Source organism: Pristiophorus japonicus, chromosome 17 (genome assembly GCF_044704955.1).
Source record: "Pristiophorus japonicus isolate sPriJap1 chromosome 17, sPriJap1.hap1, whole genome shotgun sequence".
NCBI classification, from domain to species: domain Eukaryota; kingdom Metazoa; phylum Chordata; class Chondrichthyes; family Pristiophoridae; genus Pristiophorus; species Pristiophorus japonicus.
The window spans coordinates 30542790-30570406 of record NC_091993.1 but is presented as its reverse complement, the minus strand read 5'-3'; the positions used below and the strand labels follow the sequence as shown (position 1 = coordinate 30570406).

General features: G+C 47.3%; 1 protein-coding gene across 2 annotated transcripts in view; it reads left to right on the top strand.

The window, feature by feature from the left end:
- Positions 1-16463, top strand: part of uacaa (uveal autoantigen with coiled-coil domains and ankyrin repeats a) — a 171541-nt gene extending 155078 nt beyond the window's left edge. For both annotated transcript variants that reach the window (XM_070858555.1, XM_070858554.1), the window contains 5 exons: positions 1097-1146; positions 2613-5303; positions 6680-6829; positions 11607-11672; positions 14101-16463. In XM_070858555.1, the coding sequence (XP_070714656.1) occupies positions 1097-1146; positions 2613-5303; positions 6680-6829; positions 11607-11672; positions 14101-14172 (3029 nt within the window). In that variant the 3' untranslated portion in view covers positions 14173-16463. The remainder of the gene's footprint in view (positions 1-1096; positions 1147-2612; positions 5304-6679; positions 6830-11606; positions 11673-14100) is intronic.
- The last annotated feature ends 11154 nt before the right edge of the window (positions 16464-27617 follow it).

Here is a 27617-nt window from a genome sequence, read left to right as displayed (position 1 = left end):
GGGCTGTTTTACTACATTAATGGCGCTATATAAATGCAAGTTGTTTTGAGCTGTACGATGCAAGTTGTTATGAGGGTACGGGGCCCAGAAGAGGCGAGGGCCCAGGGGCAGCACGGGCCAGCCCACACTGCGATATGTGCACGCACTAGGTCTGTGCAGCAGAGCAGGTCTCCAGTCGTCCTGGTTAACCCTTGCCACTGGATAAAGGCTGAACTCTGTCAAGCCCGTGTGGTGGCTGGTGTGCAACGGTCATCACACGTTAAAAAAATCCACGCACAGGCATCTTCCACCCCTGAAGTTCAGGACTGGAATATCGGGTCCTTCATTGAAACATCTGTGAACTCTTGTGGATGCAAATCATCCTCGTTCGAGGGACCGCCTATGATGAATATGATTTTGAGCTGTAGCCTGACTGCCCTGTACTCATGCCATACGACACCCTTGCAGACAGCGGAGACTTTAATCTCCTCGGTCTGGGCTGAATTTGGACCCAGATTCTAGGAGTGAAGAGCCAAACTCCAGTCCCCACCGCACAATCCCAATTCCCTTGGAATTAATTTGTTGCTCAATAGCAGTTTTGCCTCATGTTTTTTTTTAAACAAAATGTATTCTGAATTCTCTGAATTCCTTCAGACGAGTTGTGCTAATAATATAATAATACTCTTGCGGGTGGTGAATCTTTGGAATTCTCTGTCCCAGAGGGCTGTGGATGCTGAATATTTGAGTATATTCAAGGCTGAGATCGATAGATTTTTGGACTTTACGGGAATCAACGGATATGGGGATCGGGCAGGAAAGTGGAGTTGAGGTCGTAGATCAGCCGTGATATTGAATGGTGGAGCAGGCTCGAGGGGCCGAATGGCCGACTCCTGCTCCTAATTCTTATGGTCTTGTGTTATGTTCTTATGATGGTACATTGTTGCTGTTTAATCTTGGGTGCACTTTATATCACATTACATCATTTAACATAAGCAGCCCATGTAATGAAGTGAACGTTTGGAAGATCAAGTTTAATTAAATGAAGAAAATAGCTTCATGGACACTGAATCCTTGGATTAAATATTTGTTTTATGTTTCATTTCCTATGAAAATTTAGTGAAAGAAGAAATTGTCAAGCCGGCGAACTTCCCTGGCATAGAGTTACAGGTAAATGCTGTCTCTACACTGCCTGACTTGTGTATAAAAAATAACTTGATTTAAAGAATATAGCGGCAATAATGTAAACACTTAGGGGGGAAAATTTAGTTGTTTAGCGCCATCCGCTAGCGCCCCAGTGAAGGTTTAGCGACGGCGCTGGCAGTTTGCGCTGCACTCGCTAGCCCCGCCCACTGGGTGACATCACCAAATGTGCAACGCCCCCGTAGCCCCGCGTTGGCTAAATTGACTCTTCTGCCTGCGGTAGCGCCCGGCGCTGAGACCCTGTAGGGGAAAGTAGTCGGTCCAGTGACGATCCCGGGGTGGTAATATCTGGAGCGCAAGGCAAAGGCTGAAATTTCAGTTTTTAAACTTCTATTTATTTGTTGCAGTAGTGGGGGAAGTGTGGGTGAGGTTTTTATTGAAATTTTCACCAGGATTTTTTTTTAATCATCTTGAGACACGAGGAAGCCAGCGTCCTAGCGGCAAAAATTGAGTCGGCCTCCTGCGCTATCTTCCGTTCGTGCCCGAAGAGGAGTGTGGAACATTTCCCTTAGTGCTCCATTCTCCCTGGGGTGATGCAACTGAATAGTGCCCTTTGAGGCGATAAATATCGCCCGGCACAGTCACTGCCTCAGAGCAGGCAATACCGAATTTCCAGCCCTTATTGTCATAAATATCCTTTTATTTTAGAAAGATAATTCTGCTTTAACATTATTTCTGTCTCTCTTTCAATTACACGGAGAATATAGAAAAAGTGGTGCTGATCTGGTGAGGAGAATCTTGACAGATTTACTGAGCTTGTCTGTATGGAGTTGTTGAATACCAGTAAAGAGCTGGTCATTGATTCCAGCATGACTTTAGCTGTTTATGTGAGAACATCAATAATCATTGTGTACCCATTCTGGCCTCTTGAGCATCCCTGATTTTAATTGCTCCACCATCGACGGCCGTGCCTTCAGCTGCCCAAGCTTTGGAGCTCCCTTCCCAAACCTCTCTGCTTCTCTTTCCTCCTTTAAGACACTCCTTGGGCTCTACCTCTTCGACCAAGCTTTTGGTCACCTGTCCTAATGTCTCCTTGTTTTCAAATCCCTTCATGGTCTCGTCCCTCCCTATCCCTGTAATCTCCTCCAGCCCCACCCCTGGAGATGTCTGCGCTCCTCTAATTCTACCCTCTTGAGCAACCCTGATTATAATCGCTCAACCATTGGTGCCTGGGCCCCAAGCTCTGGAACTCCCTGCCTAAACCTCTCCGCCTCTCTGCCTCTCTTTCCTCCTTCAAGACACTCCTTAAAACCTACCTCCTTGACTAAACTTTTGGTCACCTGCCCTAATTTCTCCTTGTGTGGCTCGGTGTCAAACTTTTTATCTCCTAACACTCCTGTGAAGCACCTTGGGACATTTCACTATGTTAAAGGCGCTATATAAATACAAGTTGTTGTGTTCAGTAATGGTTATTTCAATCCTTTTCATTTCAGCATTCTTCCAAATCAGCAGTTGGGTCAAGTGAAGCGTTACTAGTGAGTCAAAGCAATTTGAAGAAGGATTTAGAAATGATGAGAAGAAGGTTTGAGCTGGCGAAAAAAGAGATCGGCAGCCTCCAGCTGGAGTTGTCGGACAGGATCAAGCGGTGCGAAGTCTTGCGAGACGAGTGTGACCGTGTGAAGCAGGAATCGGAAGAGCAGATAAGGCAGCTGGAGGATGCTTTGGGCGACGTGCAGAAGCGGATGTTCGAGTCGGAAGGCAAAGTCAAGATCCTGCAAGCCCATGTTAACGCGCTCAAAGACCACCTGTCGAAGCAGGGCTCTGCGGGGGGCAGTCGGGTGGTGGAGGAGCTGAAAAGCCAGCTGAAGGACCTGAAGTCCAAGCACGAGGAGGCTGTGGCCGATGTGGAAAGGCTGCAAAACCAAATCAAACTGGGCGTTTTATCCATCCAGGAATCGGTCGAGAGTAAGGAAGTGGACAGGTACAAGGAAGAGGCGCAAAGGCTGCAGAAGGCTTTAGGTGCATCGGAGCAAAGCAAGCAAGAGGCAGAGAGGAGGGTTGCCAGACTCGAAAGTGAAGTGAAGAGCTTGAAGATGAAGATATCACAGTGCGTGCCCACGGAAGAGTTTGAGAATATGAGGAATTCATTCATCAATGCTCTGGAAGAGAAGGATAAGCATGCGCTGGCAGTGAGGGGTAAATACGAACGAGCTCAGGCGGAAGTTGTCCAACTGCAGAAAGGACTGGAGCGAGAGAAAGCTCAGATAGCGGTGAAGGTTGAGCAGCATCAGCTGTTGAAGAGCGCCATTGATGACCAGAGTGGAACGCTATCTGATGTGACCCAAAAGCATCAGCAGCTGCAAAGGGAAAACAAAGCTATTCAAGAGGAAAGTGTTTGCCTCAAAGCTGAACTGGAAGACTTGAAGCATAAGATCCAAGCTCAGTATGTACCTTTGAAGACGCACGATGAAATGAAGTCTTCGATGAACCAAACTGCTCACGAGCTGAACAGGCAAATCTCCGAGGTGTCGCTCAGGTACGAGGAGGCGGTGAAAGAAACGGAAAGATTGAAAGTTGAGAAGAGCGCTATAAGCAAGGACCTGAACCGCGTGCAGGCTCAGTACGTGCCTCCAGAAAAACACAAGGAGGAAATAACCGCTCTGAATTCCGCTGCTGGCAAATCGAAGCGGGAATTGGAAGAGCTCAACCTGAAATACAGCCAGGTGCAACAACAAGCAGAGAATGCACTCAAAGAAATCGCTGCCATGAAAGACGCTTTGAAGAATCAGTACGTGCCCCTGGAAAAACATGAAGAGTTACAAAACGAATTGAATATCACTACAGAGAAAGATACGTTGGAACTGTCGGTGGTAACAAAGAAATACAGTGAAACGCAGGGTGAGCTGGCAAGGGGCCAGCAAGAAAATAAACGTATAAAAGAACAGCTAATCATCCTTCAGGATCAAATGCAGAAAGAGTACGTCGCCCTATATCAGCACGAAGAAATGAAGGCTGCCTTGACCCGAACAGTGGAGGGACTGCAGGTGAAGGTTGACGAGTCTCTGTCGAGTTACAGGAAGGTGCAGGAAGAAGCTGTCAAGCTTCACAAAGAAAAGGAAAACCAGGTGAATGAACTTCACACACTGCAGGAATCCCTCCGGTCACAGTTTGTTCCCGTGGAAAACTACGAGGAGAAACAAAATAAATATAATGCCGTAGTGAAGGAACTGAAGGAGCAGCTGTCGGAGAAGACCCGGCAATGTTCTGTGGTCCGGGAGCAAGTGGAGAGATACAAGGAGGAGACTGAAGAGCTGATGAAAAAAGTTGCGCGTTTGGAGGAAAACTTGGAGCAACATTACATCCCCAAAGACGTGTATGAAGAAATGGAAAGCAAGTTTGTCAATGGTATGGGAGAAAAGGAAGAGCATGTGGAAGAAGTGACGAAGAAGTACGCAGATGCTGAGCAGCGAAATGAAAGATCACGGGAGGAAAATGCCAGGCTGCAATTGGACATCCAGGCACTGGAAGAGAAAATACAGTCACAGTACATTCTTGTTGAAGAGTTTGAAACTATGAAGACATCACTGAGCAAGAGAGCTTTGGAGCTGCAGAAGGAAAAGGAGAAGATAAAGACTTCATATGTACAGGAGCAACAAAAAGTAGAAAACTTGCAACTCCAATTAGACGATCAGAAGAAGAGTTCTCTACCACTCCTGCAGCATGCGCAAGTGACAGAGAAGATGGACGTGAATATTGTTCAGCTGAAGAACCAGCTGAATGAGCGAGAGGAAGAAATAAAAGGAAGAGTTGTGGAGATTTCCAAGCTGCAAGCGAATACTGAAGCCTTGACCAGAACGATTACAGAACTTGAAGCAAGGGGAGTGATTGACTTATCCGAGCATGAAAGAGTGAAGAGCTCCTTGGAGACGCAGGTAACCTCATTAAATGAAGACTTGGCAAAGTTGAAAGAGAAGCATGAGAGAATGTGTACTGAAGCGTTGCACGCCAAAGAGGAAGAGCTGTCAGCGAAAAATGAGAAGGAGACCATTCAATCGAGAACCTTCAGTTTTGAACAAGAAATTAAGGAGCTTAAAAATAAATACGATGAATCCATGGCAACAATCTGTGATCTGCAAAAAAGTATTCAGGAATCTGCCAAGCAAATTGAGGCTAAGGATAACAAGGTAATGGTGGCTTGCATTGACATTTGGGCACTGCCGGTGTTGCGTCCATAACAGTCAACAGAGGTGTTTATTTAAACACGATGTTTTCACTTGTTTAGGAGTCCTAAACTAGGGCCCATCAATATCAGATAGTCACGTAATAAATCCAATCGGGAATTCAGGAGAAACTTCTTTCCCCAGAGAGTGGTGAGAATGTGGAACTCGCTGCCACTGGGAGGGGTTGAAGCGAATAGTATCGAGGCATTTAAGGGGAAATTGGACAAGTACCTGAAGAGGAAAGGAATAGAAGGATATGCTGATGGGGTGAGATGAAGAGGGGTGGGAGAAGGCCCGTGTGGAGCATAAACACCGGCACGGAGCGTGGGGCCGAGTGGCCTGTTTCTGTGCTGTAAATACTTTGCAATCGTTGGTCTTCCTGAGCTGACTAACTTTGCCTGTTTTCAGCAAAGGCAGTGTAACTGAAACATGAGGAGCAATTGGGGTCCACGTATCCTGCTTTGGAATACCGCAAGAGAATTGGTTCTTTGCATGTAACAGTAGGATATATTGACTGTGGCCCCGATGAGGGTAAGGGGCTTCAAGCCCCCGTGATGTCTGGTTCTCAGCTGCTCTGCTTGTCACACCCTGTGATAATGGCACTAAGTCAAGGAAGATGTTGAGGTGCCCAAGATTCTCTTAACTTCCTTTTAGCCAAAGGAACAATGTGCGTGCTTTTTAGTAGTTGAGATGTCTGGGAGATAGAGTGAGGGATTTTAGTTCTTGCAGGGACAAAATGTTAAGCTGAACCTTGTTTACAATTTGTTCTTTGGACTGGGACTTGAAGGAGAAACAGGGACTAGAGCACACAATCTAGGCTGACACTCCCAGTGCCAGTGCGCTGCACTGTTGGAGGTGCAGTCTCTGGAATAAGATGTTAGACCGAGGCCCCGTCTGCCTGCTCAGGTGGACGTGTAAGATCCCACGGCGCTATTTGAAGAGCAGCAGGGGAGTTCTCCCCAAATGTCCTGGCCAATATTTATCCCTCAAGCAGCATCACTTTAAAAAAAAAAAAAACCCAGATTATCTGGTTATTAGCACATTCTTGTTTGTGGGAGTTTGCTGTGTGCCAATTTGGCTGCCGTGTTTCCCACATTACAATAGTGACTACACTGCAAAAGTACTTCATTGGCTGCGAAGAGCTTTGGGACGTCCTGAGGTCGTAAAAGGTGCTATATAAATGCAAGTCTTTCCTTCACATCCATTTCAGGGGTTCCAATATGTATTTTATTCCAAATCGAACTTGAGCCATCGCTTCCGTTCCGCCTTGTGATGTGAGCCCTTGGTGTGCAAATTGACCAAACTCTACTTTCGTTTCTCTCTCTTTTCCCTACCCATAGATAACGGAGCTTTTAAATGACGTGGAGCGGCTAAAACAAGCTTTGAATGGTCTGTCGCAGCTTTCATACTCTGCCAATAACCCGAAGAGACCAAGCCAGCAGATGGAGGCCTTCCAGATTCAGATCAAAGACCTGCAGCAGCAGCTGGCTGTAAGTGGACCAGATGTTGTGCGCGCGTCTTCTCAACATGTGGAGAATCCAGGGAGGGCCCTGCATATTAAATCGGGATCCAACGCATCCTAAAGAGGGAAGCTTTAGCCTCACTGCGCTCTCGACAAGGTTGTATAGGCACAATGTCTGAAATCCGGAATCCTTGGGGCAGGGTCTGTGCCAGATTTTGGGTTTTGCCGGATTTCGGACCTCGCTGCGGACCAAATCTGCGCCGAGTTTTGGGTTTTGCCGGATTTCAGACCTTGCCGCCCGCCGATCCTCCTCCGCTCCTTGTCGCTTGCTGAAATGTCCGGTTTTCCGACAATTCCGGTTTTCGGAAGTCCTGTATCTTTAAAGGACAAGGTTGGAAAGGATTGCGTCTTACTTTTCTGTTTAAATGCTTGTTTAAATTGCAAGTGTTGATCATAGGCCCAGAGGAACAGGCATGTTTTGTCCAGAATGTTTGAGTGCATCACTCAGAGTATTAATGAGGAACAGTTCCTTATCTTTCGATTTGACACTTTACAGCCTTCGGGACTCGACATCGAGTTCAACAATTTCAGACCATAACCTTGTTTATTTTCTCTTTCCCATGACAGCTGTTGATGATTCAGCCATTTACACCCCCTCTTGACCCATCTTTTTGTTTCTTTACTTGTTCCAGTACCATCTCCTTTCGCCTCGCACCATCATCCCTTTTGTCATTTAATCTCTCCTGCCTTCCACCCAATCACAGACCTTCCCTTTTGTCCTGCCCTCCCCTCCCCCCTTTCCCTGCCCCGATACTTGCTTAAAAATCTGTTACATCTCTAACTTTTCCCAGTTCTGACAAAGGGTCATCGACCTGAAACGTTAAATCTGTTTCTCTCCCCACAGACGCTGCGCGACCAGCTGAGTGTTTCCAGCATTTTCTGTATTTATTTCAGATTTCCAGCATCCGCTGTATTTTGCTTTTGTATTCACTCTCCCTTCAGTAACACCTCCTAGCTGATTTTAAAGTTAATCGTTAATTCTTTGAAAATGCTGATTTTGATTTGGAGGAAAGTCTTAACCGGCAGCGCAGCATGTTAGAGTGGTGTGCTCTGCTGTAGAGTGAACTAGAATCTGGAACTAGGGGGCATCGTTTCAGAATAAGGGGCCGCCCATTTAAAACGGAGATGAGGAGGAATTTCTTCTCTGAGGGTCGTGAATCTTTGGAATTCTCTGCCCCAGAGAGCTGTGGAGGCTGGGTCATTGAATATATTTAGGGTGGAGTTAGACAGATTTTTGAACGATAAGGGAGTCTAGGGTTATGGGGAGCGGGCGGGGAAGTGGAGTTGATGCCAAGATCAGATCAGTCATGATCGTATTTAATGGTGGAGCAGGCTCGAGGGGCCGAATGGCCGACTCCTGCTCCTATTTCTTTTTGTGATGGGGTGCCGGATCGATCAGAGTCTTGATGATTAAAATCCTCCGCAGGTAGGAAAGAAATAGAGCCCATGTTGGGAGCGTTCAGAGAGGCAACGACAGAGGCCTGGTACATGGGCGCCAATCCTTCCTCGGCTGTGGAAAGAAAGAACTTGCATTTCTATAGCGCCTTTCACGACCTCAGGATGTCCCAGAGCACTTTACACCCAGTGAAGCACTTTTTGAATTGTGGTCACTAGAAAACGCGGCAGCCAATTTGCGCACAGCAAGCTCCCACAGACTGTTTTGTGATAATGACCAGATAATCTGTTTTATTTTTAATGATGTTGGTTGAAGAATAAATATTAGCCCCAGGACACTGGGGAGAACTCCCCTACTGATCTTTGAAATAGTGCCATGAGATCTTTGACGTCTACCTGAGAGAGCAGACGGGGCCTCGGTTCAACGTCTCCTCTGAAGGATGGCACCTCTGGCAGTGCAGCGCTCCCTCAGCACTGCACTGGGAGTGTCAGCCTAGATTTATGTGCTCAAGTCCCTGGAGTTGGACTTGAACCCACAACCCTCTGACTCCGAGGCGAGAGTGCTGCCCACTGAGCCACGGCTAACGCTGAGAGAGCAGAGAGGTGGGAGTATTCTAGATTGGTAGCACGGGTAGCAGCAGCCTCCCTCTGCTAGGGAGTTTAATGGATTGTAGAAAAAGTCAATTTTTTCTAAATAGGACCACCATAGGAAACCAATTTGATTCAGATGGCTTAATCTACACACCCTCACCTTTTCCTGCCGGGTTAGTTTTAACAAATCTACAAACTACGCATTCACGGATCATTGGGCAACCTTCCAAGGGAGGGATATACTGGCTGCCCAGGGCAGTACATGCACATGTAGTGATGCAGGCACCCACTGACCTCACGCAGGTCAGGTGCCAGGAGACGGTAGCGGGGTGGGAGCAACTGTTGGGATCGTGTGCTGAGGATTTTCCGGGGTGCGTTGCCTTTTCTTGTTAGGCAGGATGGTCTGTACCGCTCCCGATAACCAGCTCATCTGTTTGGGAGACCCGTCACCTCTCGGATAAAATGATCTGAAAGGTTGAGTTAAATTGCTTGCTTTGTATGCCAACTGCAGTTTTAATTTGTAACAGCAATCTACCTCCGGTACATTCTGTTTATTCTCCCTCTCTGAGGGTTGTAAATCTGTGGAATTCTCTGCCCCAGAGAGCTGTGGAGGGCGGGGTCATTGTCTATCTCCGCCTTAAATATATTCAGAGTTTTGAGCGATAAGGGAGTAAAGGGTTATGGGGAGCGGGCGGGGAAGTGGAGCCGAGTCCATGATCGAATCAGCCATGATCTTGTTAAATGGCGGAGCGGGCTCGAGCCAGGTGGCCTACTCCTGCTCCTATTATGTTATTTAAGTCGTGAGGATCCAACTAAAAACATTAAAGTTTAATCAGCCTGACTCCCAACGTGTTAGATTTCAAATATTAAATGAATTAAACAGCACTTGCACATTTCAGAGCCGAGAGTTAAAGAGCAATTAATCTTTTTTTCTGATATTCTACTTAACTTGTTGTGCACCAGAGGAATATTCAATTCCCATTTTGAATATTACATGTTTTTTTTTCTCTAATGCATCTTCCATGCCTGTGTGCTGCAGGTAAAGTGTAAAGCGGGCTAGAAATTCGTTATAGCCCGATTTGAGGCGGTGACACCAGCTGGGTGCTAATTTTAGCACCGGACGATGTTTACCGCCTCCAACTGGGGTATTCACAATTAGCGCAAAGGGAAGCGTTGCACGCTACTCTGGAGCGCTAACGGTGGCGAGGGAGCGTGACTGAAGTTGTGCTGCTGGGATGTCAACAGCCTCGCCGGTGGTGGAGGGAGTGATTGTTGAAGGTAGTGGACGGGGTGCCAATCAAACGGGCTGCTTTGTCCTGGATGGTGCCGAGCTTCTCGAGCCAGGGACGTGGAGCAAAAGGTGGATAAATGGAGTTGAGGTAAAGGTCAGCCATGATCTAATTGAATGGCAGAACAGTCTTGAGGAGCTGAATGGCCTCCTCCTTGTTCCTATGTTTCTTCCAGAGTAAACAATCTCAGACAATAAAGCTTCCTCGGAAGAACACAAGAAATGGGAGCAGGAGTGGGACATTCAGCCCCTCAAGCCTGCTCCGCCATTCAATATGATCATGGCTGATCTTCTACCTCAATTCAAATTTCCTGCACTATCCCCATATCCCTTGATTCCCCTCGTAGCCAGAAATCTATCGATCTCTCTCTTGAATATACTCAACCACTGACCATTCACAGCCCTCTGAGGTAGAAAATTCCAAAGATTCACCACCCTCTGAGTGAAGAAGTTTCCCCTGGTCTCGGTCCTGAATTTTTTGGGTGCGGGGGGGTGGGGTTGATGGGATTGCAGAACTTTCTGTGGGTGCGTACAGCAGCCTTGGCATTGAGTAGCATGGATCAATGTGAACCAGTCCCTTTTTAAAGAGGGAAAAAACCAAGAGGACTGATGCACTGCGTGATTTAAGGCACTTGTCTCCTCTAAGAGTCCAATTATGTTCTAAAGTGCTCATATTTTGCTGTCAGTAAACCTCTTCATTCAACCCTAGTGATGGCTGCAGAATTGATTCGTTGTCTCCATAATTCTCTGATGGATGACTCTCGTCATTTGACTTATCTGCCCCCTTCCCTTTAGATTACAGTCTCTTACTCGCTATCACATATCCACCTGTTTCTACGCATTCGCTTCAGTGCGCTGTACCTCTCCTATGTTGCCGCGCGTTGTATGACTTTTTCCAAAAGTCTCGCTGACAGCCATTGGCTCATAGAATCAGAGAATGGTTATAGCACGGAAGCAGGCCATTCGGCCCGTCGAGCCCATGCCGGCTCTCTGCAAGAGCACCTCAGCCAGTCCCACTCCACCCGCCCTTTCCCCGCAGCCCTGCAAACCTTTTTCTTTCAGGTACATATCCAGCTCCCTTTTGAAAGTCGTGACTGAGTCTGCCTCCACCGCCCTCTCAGGCAGTGCATTCCAGATCCTAACCACTCGCTGCGTAAAAATGTTTTTCTTGCGTCGTCTTTGGTTCTTTTGTCAATCACCTTAAATCTGTGTCCTCTGGTTCTCGACCCTTCCGCCAATGGGAACAGTTTCTCTCTCTCTCTACCCTGTCATGATTTTGAGCACCTCTATCAATCCTCCTCACAATCTTCTCCGCTCAAAGCGGCACAACTCTTTTATAACGACAACCTTTAGAAGAAGCGAGGCAATTTTCCTGCATTGCACTGGAGTGGAGACCATTTGATTTAATCAGATCGGATGCTTTTTGAAGTGTTGCCGAGTTCTCACCGTTGCATTTTCCCTTTCTCCGTAGGATGCTGACAGGCAACACCGGGAGGTCATTGCGATTTATCGAACGCACCTGCTGAATGCTGCACAGGTAGGCTGACTAACACTGCTGTACAGAAAATCACAGGAAAGCAGTTCCAATAATCCAGACAATAGAAAGCTAGATCAGCTATTGTATTCAACCTTGTCTCTGGAGCGCTTCCAATTTTATGAAAAGATTCACAACCCGTTATGAAATGATTGTTACATTTTTCAGTGGGGTTGATGAATGTTAATCCATTCAGTAAACAGCGTTTATGGAACTCTCGTCCTGCTAAAGCTTAACTGAAGCAGAAGTTTACCAGGTGTTCACACCACTGGTCAGATGTGGTGTCTAAATTCTCATCCTTGTTTACAAATCCCTCCATGGTCCTCGCCCCTTTCTACCTCTGTAATCTCCTCCAGCCCCACAATCCCCTGAGATATCTGCGCTCCTCTAATTCTGCCCTCTTGAGCATCCCTGATTATAATCGTTCCACCATTGGTGGCCGTGCCTTCTGTTGCCTGGGCCCCAAGCTCTGGAACTCCCTGCCTAAACCTCTCCGCCTCTCTACCTCTCGTTCCTCCTTCAAGACGCTCCTTTAAAACCAACCTCTTTGACCAAGTTTTTGGTCATCAGCCCTAATTTCTCCTTGTATGGTTCGGTGTCAAATCTTTTGTCTCATAATACTCCTGTGAAGCGCCTTGGGAAGTTTTACTACATTAAAGGCGCTATATAAATCCAAGTTGCTGTTGTGTGTTTCGGTTTTCTCCACACGTGCAGTTGAGTTCCTGGGTAAGGTGCTGCTACACGCAATGCGCGTCAATTGAGAAGACGCGGCATTCAAACATCTTGCTGCAAGCTGATGAACATGACACAGGATTATGTCTCCAAACTCTTGCTTTATCCTGTGTCTCAACACATGCCCCCCGAGGCAGGGAAAATTGTGCTAAAACCTTTATAAATCACTGGTTGGGTCTACGCTGGAGTATTGGGTCCAATTCTGGGCACCGCACTTCAGGAAGGATGTCAAAACCTTGGAGAGGGTGCAGAGGAGATTTACTAGAATGATTGAGAGATTGGAGAAGCTGAGAGCAGAGAAGGTTAAGGAGAGATTTAATGGAGATGTTCAAAATTATGAGGAGGTTTTAATAGGATTACACGGGATATACGGCACAGAAACCGGTCATTCGGCCCAACCAGTCCCTGCCGGTGTTTATGCTTCCCTCGAGCCTCCTCCCGTCTTTCCTCATCTAAATCTATCGGCATAACCCTCTATTCCCTTCTCCCCCATATGCTTGTCTAGCCTCCCCTTAAGTGCATCGATACTATTCGCTTCAACCATTCCCTGTGGCAGCGAGTTCCACATTCTCACCCCTCTGGGTAAAGAAGTTTCTTCTGAATTCCCGATTGGATTTCTTGGTGACTATCTTATATTGATGGCCTCTAGTTATGCTCTTCCCCACAAGTGGAAACACCCTCTCTGTATCCACTCGATCAAAACCTTTCATCGTTTTAAAGACCTCTATTAGGTCACCCCTCAGGCTTTTTTCAAGAGAAAAGAGACCCAGCCTGTTCATCCTTTCCCGATTATATAGACCCTCGCATTTCTGATATCTAGATCGGGAGAAACGGTTTCCACTGGTGGGTGGGTCAGTAATTGGCCAAAGCACCAGAGGGGAAATGCTCCCCAGCTAGTTATGATGGTGTGCAATGAAAGGGCGGTGGAAGCAGATTTAATAATAGTTTTCAAAAGCGAATTGGATAAAATTTGCAGGGATATGGGGGAAAGAGCAGGAGGAGTGGGACTAATTGGATCGCTCTTTCAAAGAGCCGGCACAGGCACGATGGGCCGAATGGCCTCTCGAGCTGTATCATTCTATGAATGTACTCTCCCTCTTACAATTCACCTGTCCCTTTCCTGCATTCCCTGCCAAGGGATATACTTGCACTGGAGGCAGTTCAGAGAAGGTTCACTAGGTTGATTCCTGAGATGAAGGGGTTGTCTTATGAAGAAAGGTTGGGCCTATACTCATTGGAGTTTAGAAGAATGAGAGGTGATCTTATTGAAACGTATAAGATTCTGAGGGGGCTCGACATGGTAAATGCAGAGAGGATGTTTCCCCTCGTGGGGGAATCTAGAACTAGGGGGCATAGTTTCAGAATAAGGAGTTGCTCATTTGAAATGGAGATGAGGAGGAATTTCTTCTCTGAGGGTTGTAAATCTGTGGAATTCTCTATCCCAGAGAGCTGTGGAGGCTGGGTCGTTGAATATATTTAAGGTGGAGATAGACAGACTTTTGAGCGATAAGGGAGTCGAGGGTTATGGGGAGTGGGCGGGGAAGTGGAGCTGAGTCCATGATCAGATCAGACATGATCTCATTGAATGGCGGAGCAGGCTCGAGGGGCCAAATGACCTACTGCTCCGATATCTCATGTTAAGAAAATAACTTGCATGGGAGGAAAATGTTTTAATCTTTGTTTCCAATCTTGTTTGCAGGGTCACATGGATGAAGATGTGCAAGCTGCCCTGTTGCAGATTATCCGGATGCGGCAAGAGTTTGTGTGCTAGCAGAACTCCGGAGGCCAAATATTTACTACTGCTGTGTTAACGGCTGTAACCAGACCATTCGTGGCTTTGCTGTAGCATTTATCCCAATGGCCTAAATTCTTCGTCTGTTTATTTCCCCCATTTTTTCCCCCCCAAAAAAAATCTACGTAAAGCCATTCCCAATTCGCATCTACCGACTACCTGTCGGAATGCGCACCTCTCTCGTCACTCATCTCCCACCCCAAACCCGAGCGCTTTCCCTGACCACCTGGGATATCTGTCACTGCAGAAACATGTTCGTCACCCCCCCAGGTTAAGGTGTGGCCTCTGTTGTGGTTCATCAATATGTTATTGGGGTAGGATTTGATGTTGGTAACATTGTCAAAACTCGAGTATGGAAAGTCATTGCGAAACCCTACAGCCAAATGCAAGAATGCTTCTTTTTTCCTGTTTTAAAAAAAAAAAAGATGTCGGGCTTTTTGCTTGGCAGCCGGGCTCCTGAGATTCAACGAGTTTTGAATCCGCAGGAAGATTTCCGCACTTGCTACAAATTTAAGAATGGGGGTGGGTTTATTTTTTACTCCCCATCCAAAACTACAGCGGCAAAGGGCGCCGTGAGAATGCGCTGTTTTGAGCCGCCAGTGGTGGTGATGGAACCTCCGCGTATTGGCGCTCGGTAGTACGCACCGACCCTTGACATCCGGGGCGGAGGATGGACAGGTGAGGCTCGCTGCCACCTGCTGGCTTCTTTTGAATTGGCGGGCCTGGAAATTTTTTGTTTGCCTTTCAAAAAAGAAGCCATTTATTTTCCCTCATTTCCTGTGTCCTGTGACCGAGAGACTTATCGTTGAGCGAAGGAACCATCAGAATGCAACAAGTCAGTCGTTGACGATCAAGAGAAAAGCTAGGTTACTGTTCGAGGTTTGCGCCCTTGGTCAGAACCTTCCGATGAAGGATACAAGACCTGGATGCGCGCAGTTCCCCTTCATTGGCTGACGAGCGAGGCTGTAAATCAGCAGCATTTTCTGTTTTTATTTCCCACCTTTGCAGTTTTTATTTTATTTTTTAATCAAAAACCTGAGCTCTGATTTCCCCCCCCCACCCTCTTTATGGTCCAACCCGGCTTCTCTTGCTCTCTGTCTGATCGGAGTTTCGACAGTGTGGCCCCTCGGTGCGAAGGGAACAGGGAAGGAGGGACCATCGATCTCGCAGCTCCTGCCGCGCACACGCCACGTGTTTTGTGTCCAAGTTTGTGATCGTCAAGTTCAGGACACTGCTATCGTTCGCAATAAAGTGGCATGGGTTCTCTTTCTAATGATGTACCCGCCCCCCCCGCCCAAATCAATGTAATTGCTGTATTGTCCTGCTCAACCCCAGGGACTCTGGGATAACTTTAAAGCAGAGAACAGAAAAGATTGTTTATTACTGTATAAGAAAAGCTTCCAACAATCCTGGCTTCGACACACAAACAATCTGGTTGTTTCTAGATCAGCATTTTACTCGTTTCTTTTGTTTAAAAAAAAAAAGTTGTGAAATTATGTTGTACAACCATCAGTACATCCGTACCTGACGCATTTGGATGAAATTCCTTCTCTATCAGCAGAGAGGGTTAACCCATTTAAAATTAAAAGGCGAATGCTGACATTAAAATGTCCCGACGGAAGCAATTTCAGAATGAACGCATTAAGCGTTCCTATAGCAACGCTCACATGGTGTAATTCCAGATTGAAGCCAACTGCAGTGTAGAGTTTTCTCGATAGCGTTACTTGGCTGGCCAAGTCTGAGTTCTAATTTAACTAAGTTAACCATAGTGCTTTCCCTGTGCAGCAGGTTAATGTAGTTTGTAGGTTTGCACCGGGTTCCTGCTGTACTTTATTACCTCTTTGATGCAGTTGAAAGAACTATTTTTCCAGTAGATCCTTTATATAATGGAGTCACAGTGGTATTTCTCAGCTGGACTGGCCTATGCTATTGTTTTTTTTGTTACTGAATGATGTTACTGAATAAGCTTCTGTTTAATTTTTGACATCATTTTATGCCTCATCCGCACCAAATGGTTATCAATTTATATTGTGACTGGAACGATCATTGTGTGAATGAGTATCATTTATCTAATTATAGACCTCGCTGTTTATGATAGTTGAATCTCATTTTAATGACCTCCGCTCTCTGACCCCACCCCAATCGCGATACAAGCTGCTGGTCCACTCAGTAACGGAACTGAAAGCTGTGTTCGAAACCCCCGGTGAAGGGAATTGTCAATTTGTCTGTAATGGAAAAAACATTCGCCCATTAAAACAAAAATAATCATGTTTACAGAGATTTACCGACTTGTGAAGCTGGTGACTAATGCGCTTTGTCATTGATAAGGACCATTTGTTAATTAGGGGTACGGTAGCATAGTGGTTATGTTACTGGACCAGTAATCCAGAGTTCTGGATATGATCCGGAGACCCGAGTTCAAATCCCACCACGGCAGCTGGGGAATTTAAAATTGGTTCATTAAATAAATCCGTAATAAAAAGCTGGTATCAGTAACGGTGACCATGAAACTACCGCATTGTTGGATAAATCCAACTGGTTCGCTAATGTCCTTTTTAGGGAAGGAAATCTGCCTTCCTTACCCGGTCTGACTCCAGACCCACAGCAATGTGGTTGACTCATAACTGCCCTCTGAAATGGCCCAGCGAGACACTCCGTTGTACCAAACCGCTGCGACAAAGTCAGCGCTGTGAGAGCTCCTTCACCACACGGGCTGCAGTGGCTTAAGGTGGCAGCTCACCACCACCTTCTGAAGGGGCAATCAGGTATGGACAATAAATGCCGGCCTTGCCGGTGACATCCACATCCCAGGAACGAATAAATTTTTTTAAAAAGGTATTGAAATTAATCTATAGGCACCCTGAAAATCGGACCAAAATGGAGAGTAAATCCAAATATTAACTGAATGAAACAAACGTCATTTAAAATCCATCTGTGTTTCTTCGCGCTTTCGATTGTTAAATTTCACACGGCATTTCCAGACCAAGATAGCGCCCAGGCAGTCTGTTGTCCGGTCTCTTGCACCGGATCCTTGTGTTATTTCTGTTAACTTGGGAGTCCCTGGCCCAAGACCGCCCGAAGTGGCGGAAGGGCATCGGGAGGGCGCTGAGCATCTCGAGTCTCGTCGCCGAGAGCATGCAGAAACCAAGCGCAGACAGCGGAAGGAGCGTGTGGCAAACCTGTCCCCTCCACCCTTTCCTTCAACCACTGTCTGTCCCATCTGTAACAGAGACTGTAATTCCTGTATTGGACTGTTCAGTCACCTGAGAACTCATTGAGAATGGAAGCAAGTCTTCTTCGATTTTGAGGGACTGCCTATGATGATAAGCAAAGGTATTGAGGGATATGGAGCAAAGGCGGGAGTATGGAGTTGGGTCGCAGATCAGCCAGGATCTTATTGAATGGCAGAACAGGCTCGATGGGCTGAACGGCCGCCTCCTATTCCTATGTAATCACCCACTTAAGCGGTGCCTGATGGTTATGTGGGTAAACATGTCCTTTTTTTCTATTTGCTCCCTCCCTCTTTCCTCTTCACCTGTGGTTGGCTCATGTTACGCTGTGTTCCCCAGCCAGTGGTCTGATGAGAAGGAAAACCCATGCCATTCGAACCTGGTTTAGTTCCCTGGTCCATAGAATCATAGAAATTTACAGCACGGAAGGAGGCCATTTCGGCCCATCGTGTCCGCGCCGGCTGACAAAGAGCTACCCAGCCTAATCCCACTTTCCAACTCTCGGTTCATAGCCCTGTAGGTTACGGCTCTTCAAGTGCACATCCAAGTACTTTTTAAATATGGTGAGGGATTCTGCCTCTACCACCCTTTCGGGCAGTGAGCTCCAGGCCTCCACCACCCTCTGGGTGAAAATATTCCCCTCAAATCTCCTCTAAACCTCCTACCAATTACTTTAAATCTATGCCCCCTGGTTGTTGACCCCTCTGCTAAAGGAAATAGGTCCTTCCTATCCACTCTATTTCGGCCCCTCATAATTTTATTCACCTCAATAAGGTCTCCCCTCAGCCTCCTCTGTTCCAAAAAAAACAACCCCAGCCTCTCCAATCTTTCCTCATAGCTAAAATTCTCCAGTCCAGGCAACACCCTCGTAAATCTCCTCTGTACTCTCAAGTGCAATCACATCTTTCCTGTAATGTGGTGACCAGAACTGCACGCAGTACTCCAGCTGTGGCCTAACCAGTGTTTTATACAGTTCAAGCATAACCCCCCTGCTCTTGTATTCTATGCCCTGACTAATAAAGGCAAGCATTCCGTATGTTGCCTTTACCACCTTATCTAACTTCTGCTATCTTCAGGGATCTGTGGACCTGCACTCCAAGGCCCCTTTGTTCCTCTACACGTCTCAGTGTCCTACCATTTAATGTGAATTCCCTTGCCTTGTTAGCCCTCCCCAAATGCGTTGTCATCAGTGTTCTGGTAGTCCCACGATCCAACGACAATGGGGTTGTTGACCAATCACAGCGATCAATGGGTTTACAACAGACCCAGACACAAGGTGAGGAAAACCCCCAGTGGGGGAGAGCTTTGGGGTCACAGGTCCACCACAGGGAACACCTGTTTCCCCCCCCCCCCCCCCCGAGCTCACTACACTCCACACGTCACGTCTCTCATTACTCACATACTGGAGCACAAAATGTTGTTTTCTGAAAGAAATCCATCGAATTTGCTTTTAAATGAATCAATACTGACTGCTTCCACCTTTTCCCCAGGGCGCCTGTTCCATAGATTGCCCACTCACTGAAATACTGCTTCCGCAGATTAGTTTTTAATTTATCTTCCACTCGCACCCCTCAGCCCTTTGGTTATTGAACCTTGTATCCACAGGAGGTTATTCCACACACTAAATTGATCAATGCCTGCAAGAGTTCAAGTGTGAAAAATGTTCCTGTTGCTTCAAGGGATAGGATTGGCTCATTGCGGACATGTCGGCATTGCTGGTAATGTCCGTTATCGGCACAATTCAGGGGTCTGGCAGCATAGTGGTTATGTTACAGGACTAGTAATGCAGAGGCCCGGATTAATGATGCGGAGACACAAGTTCAAATCCCAGCGCGGCAGCTGGGGAATTTAAATTCAGTTAATTAATAAAACCTGAAATAAAAAGCCAATGTCAGTAATGGTGACCATGGAACTACCGGATTGTCTTAAAAACACATCTGGTTCACTAATGTCCTTCAGGGAAGGAAATCTGCCGCCCTTACCCGGTCTGGCCGATATGTGATTCCAGACCCACAGCAATGTGGTTAATTCTTAACTGCTCTCTGAAATGGCCCAGCGAGACACTCAGTTGAAATAAGGTGTCTCACTACCACCTTCTCGAGGGCAATTGGGATGGGCAATAATTTTTTTCTCAGCAATATACTTTATTCATAGAATGTTGTCAACATACATTACAATACTTGTCAAAGTACATTACCATACAATCACAAATAACATTACATCTATCACTGTACAAATTAAATGCAGTATATGGTGCTCAATTTACAGAAAGATTACATGTGCATTTCCATTTGAACAGTTCCTGCTGCATACAGCCCAAGGGGGGTTTTATACAGGTTCTAGCCCCTTGGTGTACAGCGGCCGGACGGTCTTAGGCTGTGGCCTTTTCCTGTCGTGTCTTTGTGGCGACTGCCCCGAGCTTCAGTGTGTCACGTTGGAGTGCGGCAGTCAGCAGCACTCGGCTGCGGACAGCTCCTTATTCTGGGAGGCCGGCACGTTTCGGGCCAACCAAAGGACCGAGTCGATGGTTGATGTTCGTCTCCGTGTGCGTCCGCTGGGAACAGTCTGTAGAGCGTAGAGACGGGCAATAAATGCCAGCCTTGCCAGCGACGCCTTCATGCCGTGAATGAATTTTAAAAAAAAATTCCTTCTGTCGTCCAGGAAGGTGAAGGCGTCGACAGAGGAACAACAGACTTTTGTACCTGGAAACTTATACAAACTTGCCATGCATAGATTTCACAGTTTCATTAGAAGTGCTTGGGCTTTCACATTTACTCTAATTGCATCGTTTGAATTAACAAAAGATGGTTTATTTGCACACACGAATGATTATATGCACAACAGGATTTTGACCCATGAAGTACTCGATTTTAAAATCTTGCTGTTATTATGCAATGCACACAATTCCTATGGAGTTTAGCAATTCTCCTGCTGTGCCTCAACTAAAGCTTTTAAGTATTCATTCTTTTCCAAACGGTTTGAGTAGTTGAATGTGTAATTTCAAGCAGAATCATCTTTCTTCCAGTTAAAAACATTTCACATTGCTCCGTAGGTTAGCACTGTAACAATACGCGTAATTGAGGCAGAGATACTGTATATTTGTGTGCCAAGACTGTCCCAACAATGTGCCTTAACCACTACCTGAGCAGCACCTGTCAATATTTCCATTCTTCATGGCATGAAGTTCACGAGACCATCTCTGAATGAGTCTTGAATTTGCTGCCAATTTATGCTCAAGTTACAGGCAGTTGAGTGCTGCAGACTTGTGCTCTCGCTCTCAGGCAGTCCCTCAGAATCGAGGATGATTTGCTTCCACGCTATAAATGAGTTCCCCATGTGACTAATGAGTCCGATGCGGGTCTCTGTCACACGTGGGGCAGACGGTTGGAGGGATGGGAGGTTGGGGAGCCTGATTTGCCGCACGCTCCTTCCGCTGCCTGCACTTGTTTTCTGCATGCTTTCAGCGAGGAGACTCGAGGTGCTCAGCGCCCTCCCGGATGCTCCTCCTCCACTTTGGGCGGTCTTGGGCCAGGGATTCCCAGGTGTCGGTGGGGATGTTGCACTTTATCAGTTAGGCTTTGCGGGTGTCCTTGAAGCGTTTCCTCTGCCCACCTGGGGCTCGCTTGCCGTATCGGAGCTCCGAGTAGAGCACTTGCTTTGGGAGTCTTGTGTCGGGCATGCGTATGATGTGGCCCGCCCAATGGAACTGATCGAGCGTGGTCAATGCTTCGATGCTGGGGATATTGGCCTGAGCGAGGACACTGACATTGGTGCGCCTATCCTGCCAATGGATTTGCAGAATCATGCGGAGGCAGCATTGGTGGTACTTCTCCAGTGTTTTGAGGTGCTGCTGTATATAGTCCTTGTCTCTGAGGCATATAGGAGGGTGGGCATCACCACTGCTCTGTAGACCATCAGCTTGGTGCCAAGTTTGAGGTCCTGGTCTTCAAACACTCTCTTCCGAAGGCTGTGCTGGCACACTGGAGGCGGTGTTGGACTTGGTCATCGACGTCTGCCATTGTTGACAGTAGGCTCGGAAGGTATGGAAAATGGTCCACGTTGTCCAAGGCCATGCCGTGGATTTTGATGACCGCGGGGCAGTGCTGTGTGGCGGGGGCAGGTTTGTAGAGCACCTTTGTCTTACGAATGTTTAGTGTGAGGCCCATGCTCTCGTATGCTTCGGTGAAGATGTTGACAATGGCTTGGAGTTCAGCCTCTATGCGCAGACACAAGCGTCGTCCGCGTACTGTAGTTGGATAACGGAGGATGGAACGACCTTGGATCAGGCCTGGAGGTGGCGGAGTTTCCCGTTTGTTCAGTAGATTTGCTCCACTCCAGCGGGGAGCTTACTGACGGTGAGATGGAGCATTGCAGCAAGGAAGATCGCAAAGAGGGTTTGTGTAATGACACCGCCTTGCTTGAACCCCGTCCGGATGTGGATTGGGTCTGTGGTGGATCCGCTGATCAGGATCACAGCTTGCATGTCATCGTGGAGCAGGCGAAGGATGGTGACAAACTTTTGGGGTCATCAGAATTTGAGGTGGACGCTCCATAATCCCTCACGGTTGATAGTTCCGAAGGCCTTTGTGAGGTCAAAGATGGCCATGTACAGGGCTATTCCCTGCATTTCTCTTGGACTTTCCGCACGGTGAAGATCGTGTCCGTTGTGCCCCTTACTGGGAGGATTCCGCATTGCGACTCTGGGAGGAGTTCTCCAGCCACTGGGAGAAAGCAAATGAGGATTCTTGCGATGACTTTCCCTGTGACAGACAGCAGGAAAACTCCTCTGTAGTTACCGCAATCGGACTTGTTGCCTTTCTTGAAGATGGTCACGAATATGGTATCTCTGAGGTCCCCTGGCATGCTCTACTCCTTCCAGATGAGAGAAATGAGATTGTGTATAGGAGCTTAAAGTGCTTCTCTGCCATGTTTTAGTCCTGCGGCGGGGATTCCATCTGCTTGTTTTTCAGTTGTCGGATGGCCTTTTCTATCTTCTGCTGGGCTGGGATGTGGCGGGTAGCATGCTGCGGGATGGAGTCGAGGACATTCGCGTCGAAGACTGTGCTGCAATAATAATTCTTCTTCCTTCTTCCTTCTTCCTTCTTCCACTCTTAGCATGAGTTCTTAGGTGGCTGTACAGTCCATGTCACTGAGCCATACAGGAGGGCAGGTATTACTACAGCCCTGTAGACCACGAGCTTGGTGGCAGTTTTGAGGGCCTGGTTTTCAAATACTCTTCCTCAGGCGACCAAAGGCTGCACTGTACATGGACCATGTACAGTAGACACCTCAAGTTGCTGGAGAAATATCACCAACGATGAGTCTGCAAGATCCTACAAATCCTCTGGGAGGACAGGCACACCAACATCAGTGCCCTCATTCAGGCTAACATCCCAGCATTGAAACACTGACCACACTCGATCAACTCCGCTGGGCAGGCTACATAGTCCGCATGCCAGACACGAGACTCCCAAAGCAAGTGCTCTAATCCTTGCCACTGGACCAACGCCTAGCTCTGTCAAGCCAGTGTGGTGGCTGGTGTGCAATGGTCACCACACGTTAAAAAAATTCACGCACAGACATCTTCCATCCCCTCAATTGGAGTTCAGGACTGGAACATTGGGTCCTTCATTGAAACATCTGTGAACTCGTGGAAGCAAGTCATCCTCGTTCGAGGGACCGCCAATGAATGAATGCTCTACTCTGAGCTCCTTCATGGCAAGCGAGCCCCAGGTGGGCAGCGGAAACGCTACAAGGACACTCTCAAAGTGCAACATCCCCACTGAAACCTGGGAGTCCCTGGCCCAAGACCACCTTAAGTGGAGGAAGTGCATCCGAGAGGGCGCTGAGCACCTCGAGTCTCATCGCCGAGAGCATGCAGGAAACAAGCGCAGGCAGCGGAAAGAGCGTGCGGCAAACCAGTCCCACCCACCCCTTCCCTCAACGACTATCTGTCTCACCTGTGACAGTCTGTGGCTCTCGTATTGGACTGTTCAGCCACCAAAGAACTCACTTCAGGAGTGGAAGCAAGTCTTCCTCGATTCCGAGGGACTGCCTATGATGATGTACAGTCCAATGTGAGAACCACAGTCCCTGTCACAGGTGGGACAGACAGTTGTTGAGGGAAGGGGTGGGTGGGGAGTCTGGTTTGCTGCACGCTCTTTCCGCTGCCTGCGCTTGTTTTCTGCATGCTCGACGACGAGACTCGAGGTGCTCAGCGCCCTCCCGGATGCACTTCCTCCACTTAGGGCGGTCTTTGGTACATGCACACAACTAGGAACTAAGGATATACAAGTCACTTCAGAGTCATTGCAGCAATTGGAAAGAATGGATGTTTAGCCAATCAAACTGGACTGGATTAATCCGAAACCAGGTACAATAGCAAAACACTTGGCATCAAATTACATAGAATTTATAGTCCAGAAACAGGCCATTCGGCCAACTCATTCGTTCCCGGGATGTGGGCGTCGCTGGCAAGGCCGGCATTTATTGCCCATCCCTAATTGTCCCTTGAGAAGGTGGTGATGAGCCGCCTTCTTGAACAGCTGCAGTCCATGTGGTGAAGGTGCTCCCACAGTGCTGTTAGGGAGGGAGTTCCAGGATTGTGACCCAGCAACGATGCAGGAACGGCCGATATATTTCCAAGTTCAGGATGATCTGTGACTTGGAGGGGAATGTGGAGGTATTCCCATGCGCCTGCTGCCCTTGTCCTTCTAGGTGGTAGAGGTTGCGGGTTTGGGAGGTGCTGCCGAAGAAGCCTTGGCGAGTTGCTGCAGTGCATCTTGTAGATGGTACACACTGCAGCCACGGTGCGCCGGTGGTGGAAGGAGTGAATGTTGAAGGTGGTGGATGGGGTGCCGATCAAGCGGGCTGTTTTGTCCTGGATGGTGTCGAGCTTCTTGAGTATTGTTGGAGCTGCACTCATCCAGGCAAGTGGAGAGTATTCCATCACACTCCTGACTTGTGCCTTGTAAATGGTGGAAAGGCTTTGGGGAGTCAGGAGGTGAGACACTCGTTGCAGAATACCCACTTTGTGATGCTGAACTCAAAGGCTGATTTTAACACCCTACCAGCACGTGCCTGCCGCTGCAGTGTAAATAACGGTAGAAGAGGAGACTTAGATTTATATAGCGCCTTTCACAACCACAGGACATCTCAAAGCGCTTTGCAGCCAATGAAGTACTTTTGGAGTGTAGTCACTGTTGTAATGTGGGAAACGTGGCAGCCAATTTGTGCACAGCAAGCTCCCACAAAGAGCAATGTGATAATGACCAGATAATCTGTGTTTTTTTGTATTGTAGACTGAGGGATAAATATTGGCCAGGACACCAGGAACAATTCCCCTGCTCTTCTTCAAAATAGTGCCACGGGATCTTTTACATCCACCTGAGAGGGCAGACAGGACTTCAGTTTAACATCTCATCCGAAAGACGGCACCTTCAACAGTGCAGTACTCCCTCAGTACTGCATTGGAGTGTCAGCCAACATCCATATGCTTAAGTCCCTAGAGTGGGACTTGAACCCACGACCTTCTGACTGAGGTGAGAGCACTGCCCACTGAGCCATGGTTGACACAGGAGAAGAATTTTCTGGAAAAATCTAGTCCTGCCAGCTGTGCCATCCCAGCTCTGAACGGTTGCTATGGGAGACCAGCGAGCGACTGTACCGTAGATAGTTGTCATGTGGTCGTGCGATCTTTCACATTTTTAGTTGTTTTTCTTGATGCTGAACCCTCATCATTAGTTTTACATTAGTCTTTTGAAATTCAGCCCAATGGCATCTCCTTGCCAAGACCTTTGGTCATTTAGCAATGCCCCCTTAAATACTCCTTTTATATATTATCATTCTAGTCTGTCTTTCCAATGAGACGTTAAACTGAGGCACCGTCTGTGTAAAAGATCCCATGGCACTATTTCGAAGAAGAGCAGGAGAGTTCTTCCTGATGTCCTGGCCAATACGTAACCCTCAATACACATCACTTTTTAAAAAAAAAAAACGAATACAGATTATCTGCTCATTATCAGGTTGCTGTGTGTGGGAGCTTGCTGTGCACAGGTTGGCTGCCGCCTTTCCTACATTGCAACAGTGACTACATTCCCAACAGTATTTAATTGGCTGTAAAGTGCTTTGAGACAACCTGAGAATGTCAACGTTTTTAATCCTGTAATACTTCTGTGAAGCGCCTTGGGCCATTTCACTACATTACAGGTGCTATATAAATACAAGTTGTTGTTGTGAAAGGTACTGTAGAAATTATAGTCTTCTAGGACAAAGCAGCCCACTTGATCGGCACCCCATCCATCACCTTCACCATTCACTCCCTCCATCCCCAGCGCACCGTGGCTGCAGTGTGTACCATCTACAAGATGCACTGCAGCAACTCGCCAAGGCTTCTTCGGCAGCACCTCCCAAACCCGCGCTCCACTCACATTTGCTTAATAAACTTTATATCAGCTGTTCATTATATTCTTCGTCATCGATTCGTTTTGGGTGCGATCTTACGATGACTTGTTGCATAAACAAATCTAGTAACCCGTGTCTTTGTGGTGCCCTTGAAATAGGGTGTGGTCATAATCAGTGGTTCTGCCCTCTTGAGCATCCCTGATTGTAATCACTCAACCATCGGTGGCCGTGCCTTCTGTTACCTGGGCCCCAAGCTCGAACTCCCTGCCTGAACCTCTCCACGTCTCTCCCTCTCTTTCCACCTCCAAGACGCTCCTTAAAACCTACCTCTTTGACCAAACTTTTGGTCACCTGCGCTAATTTCTCCTTATGCGGCTCGAATGTCAAATTTTTATCTCATAATATTCCTGTGAAGCGCCTTGGGACATTTCACTATGTTAAAGGCGCTATATAAATACAAGTTGTTGTTGAGAGAAAGGGAGCGAGAATGTTGAGTTCTGAAAGCGCTGTGTTATTCCAGGGTAAGTGACCCTGTCACCCGAGCTCCCCCACTACTGGCAAAGTAATAACTAGAATTACAAATCCATTAACTGCTCCTCTTGCACGCGAGCCAAGTTCAATTATTAATGTAATTTTCAGCCTTTTTGTACTAAGGTTTCACAGCACGAGATTAACTTTAAAGCCGATGACTCCATTTTAAAACTAAGCGTTTATGGCTTTTGCTCAAATTAGGTGCTTGCTGTATCCAGCAAGAAAGACTTGTGTTTAGGCCATTCAGGGTTGCGATGAGGAGACATTGCAATCAACCCGTGCATCAGTCCTCTTGGGTTTTTAACCTCTTTAAAAGCAACTGGTTCACATTGATCCATGCTACTCAATGCCAAGGCTGCTGTACACATCCACAGAAAGTCCTGCAATCCCATCAACACCCCCCCCCCCCCACTCCTCCCCCCAAACATTTAGGGCTGAGACAAAGAGAAATTTCTTCACTCAGCGGGTGGTGAATCTTTGGAATTCTCTACCCCAGAGAGCTGTGGCAACTCAGTCTTTGAGTTCAATAGATTTTTGGATATTAAAGAAACCAAGGGATATGGGGATAGTGCAGGAAAGTGGAGTTGAGGTCGAATAGCGGAGCAGGCTCGAGGGGCCGAATAGCCTACTCCTGCTCTATAGAAATGCAAATTCTTTCATTTCTTTTAATTTAAATTTGGTGATCATCAGCTTGCATTTAAGCCATATAGGACTGAGATGAGGAGAAACTTCTTCACTCAGAGAATTGTGAACCTGTGGAATTCTCTACCACAGAAAGTTGTTGAGGCCAGTTCGTTGGATATATTCAAAAGGGAGTTAGATGTGGCCCTTGTGGTTAAAGGGATCACGGGGTATAGAGAGAAAGCAGGAGGGGGGTACTGAAGTTGCATGATCAGCCATGATCATATTGAATGGTGGTGCAGGCTCAATGGGCCAAATGGCCTACTCCTGCACCTATTTTCTATGTTTCTATATAGAACCTTTAATGTAGAATAATGTCCCAACCAAGGTTCTTCACAGAAGCGTAATCAGACAAAAGTGGATGACAAACCAAGAGAGGAGATATTGGGGGCGTGATGGAATACTCTGCCTTGATGAGTGCAGCTCCAAAAGAAGCTCAATACCATCCAGGACAAAGCAGCCCGCTTGATCGGCACCCCATCCACCACCTTCAACATTCACTCCCTCCACCACCGGCGCACCGTGGTTGCAGTGTGTACCATCTACAAGATGCACTGCAGCAACTCGCCAAGGCTTCTT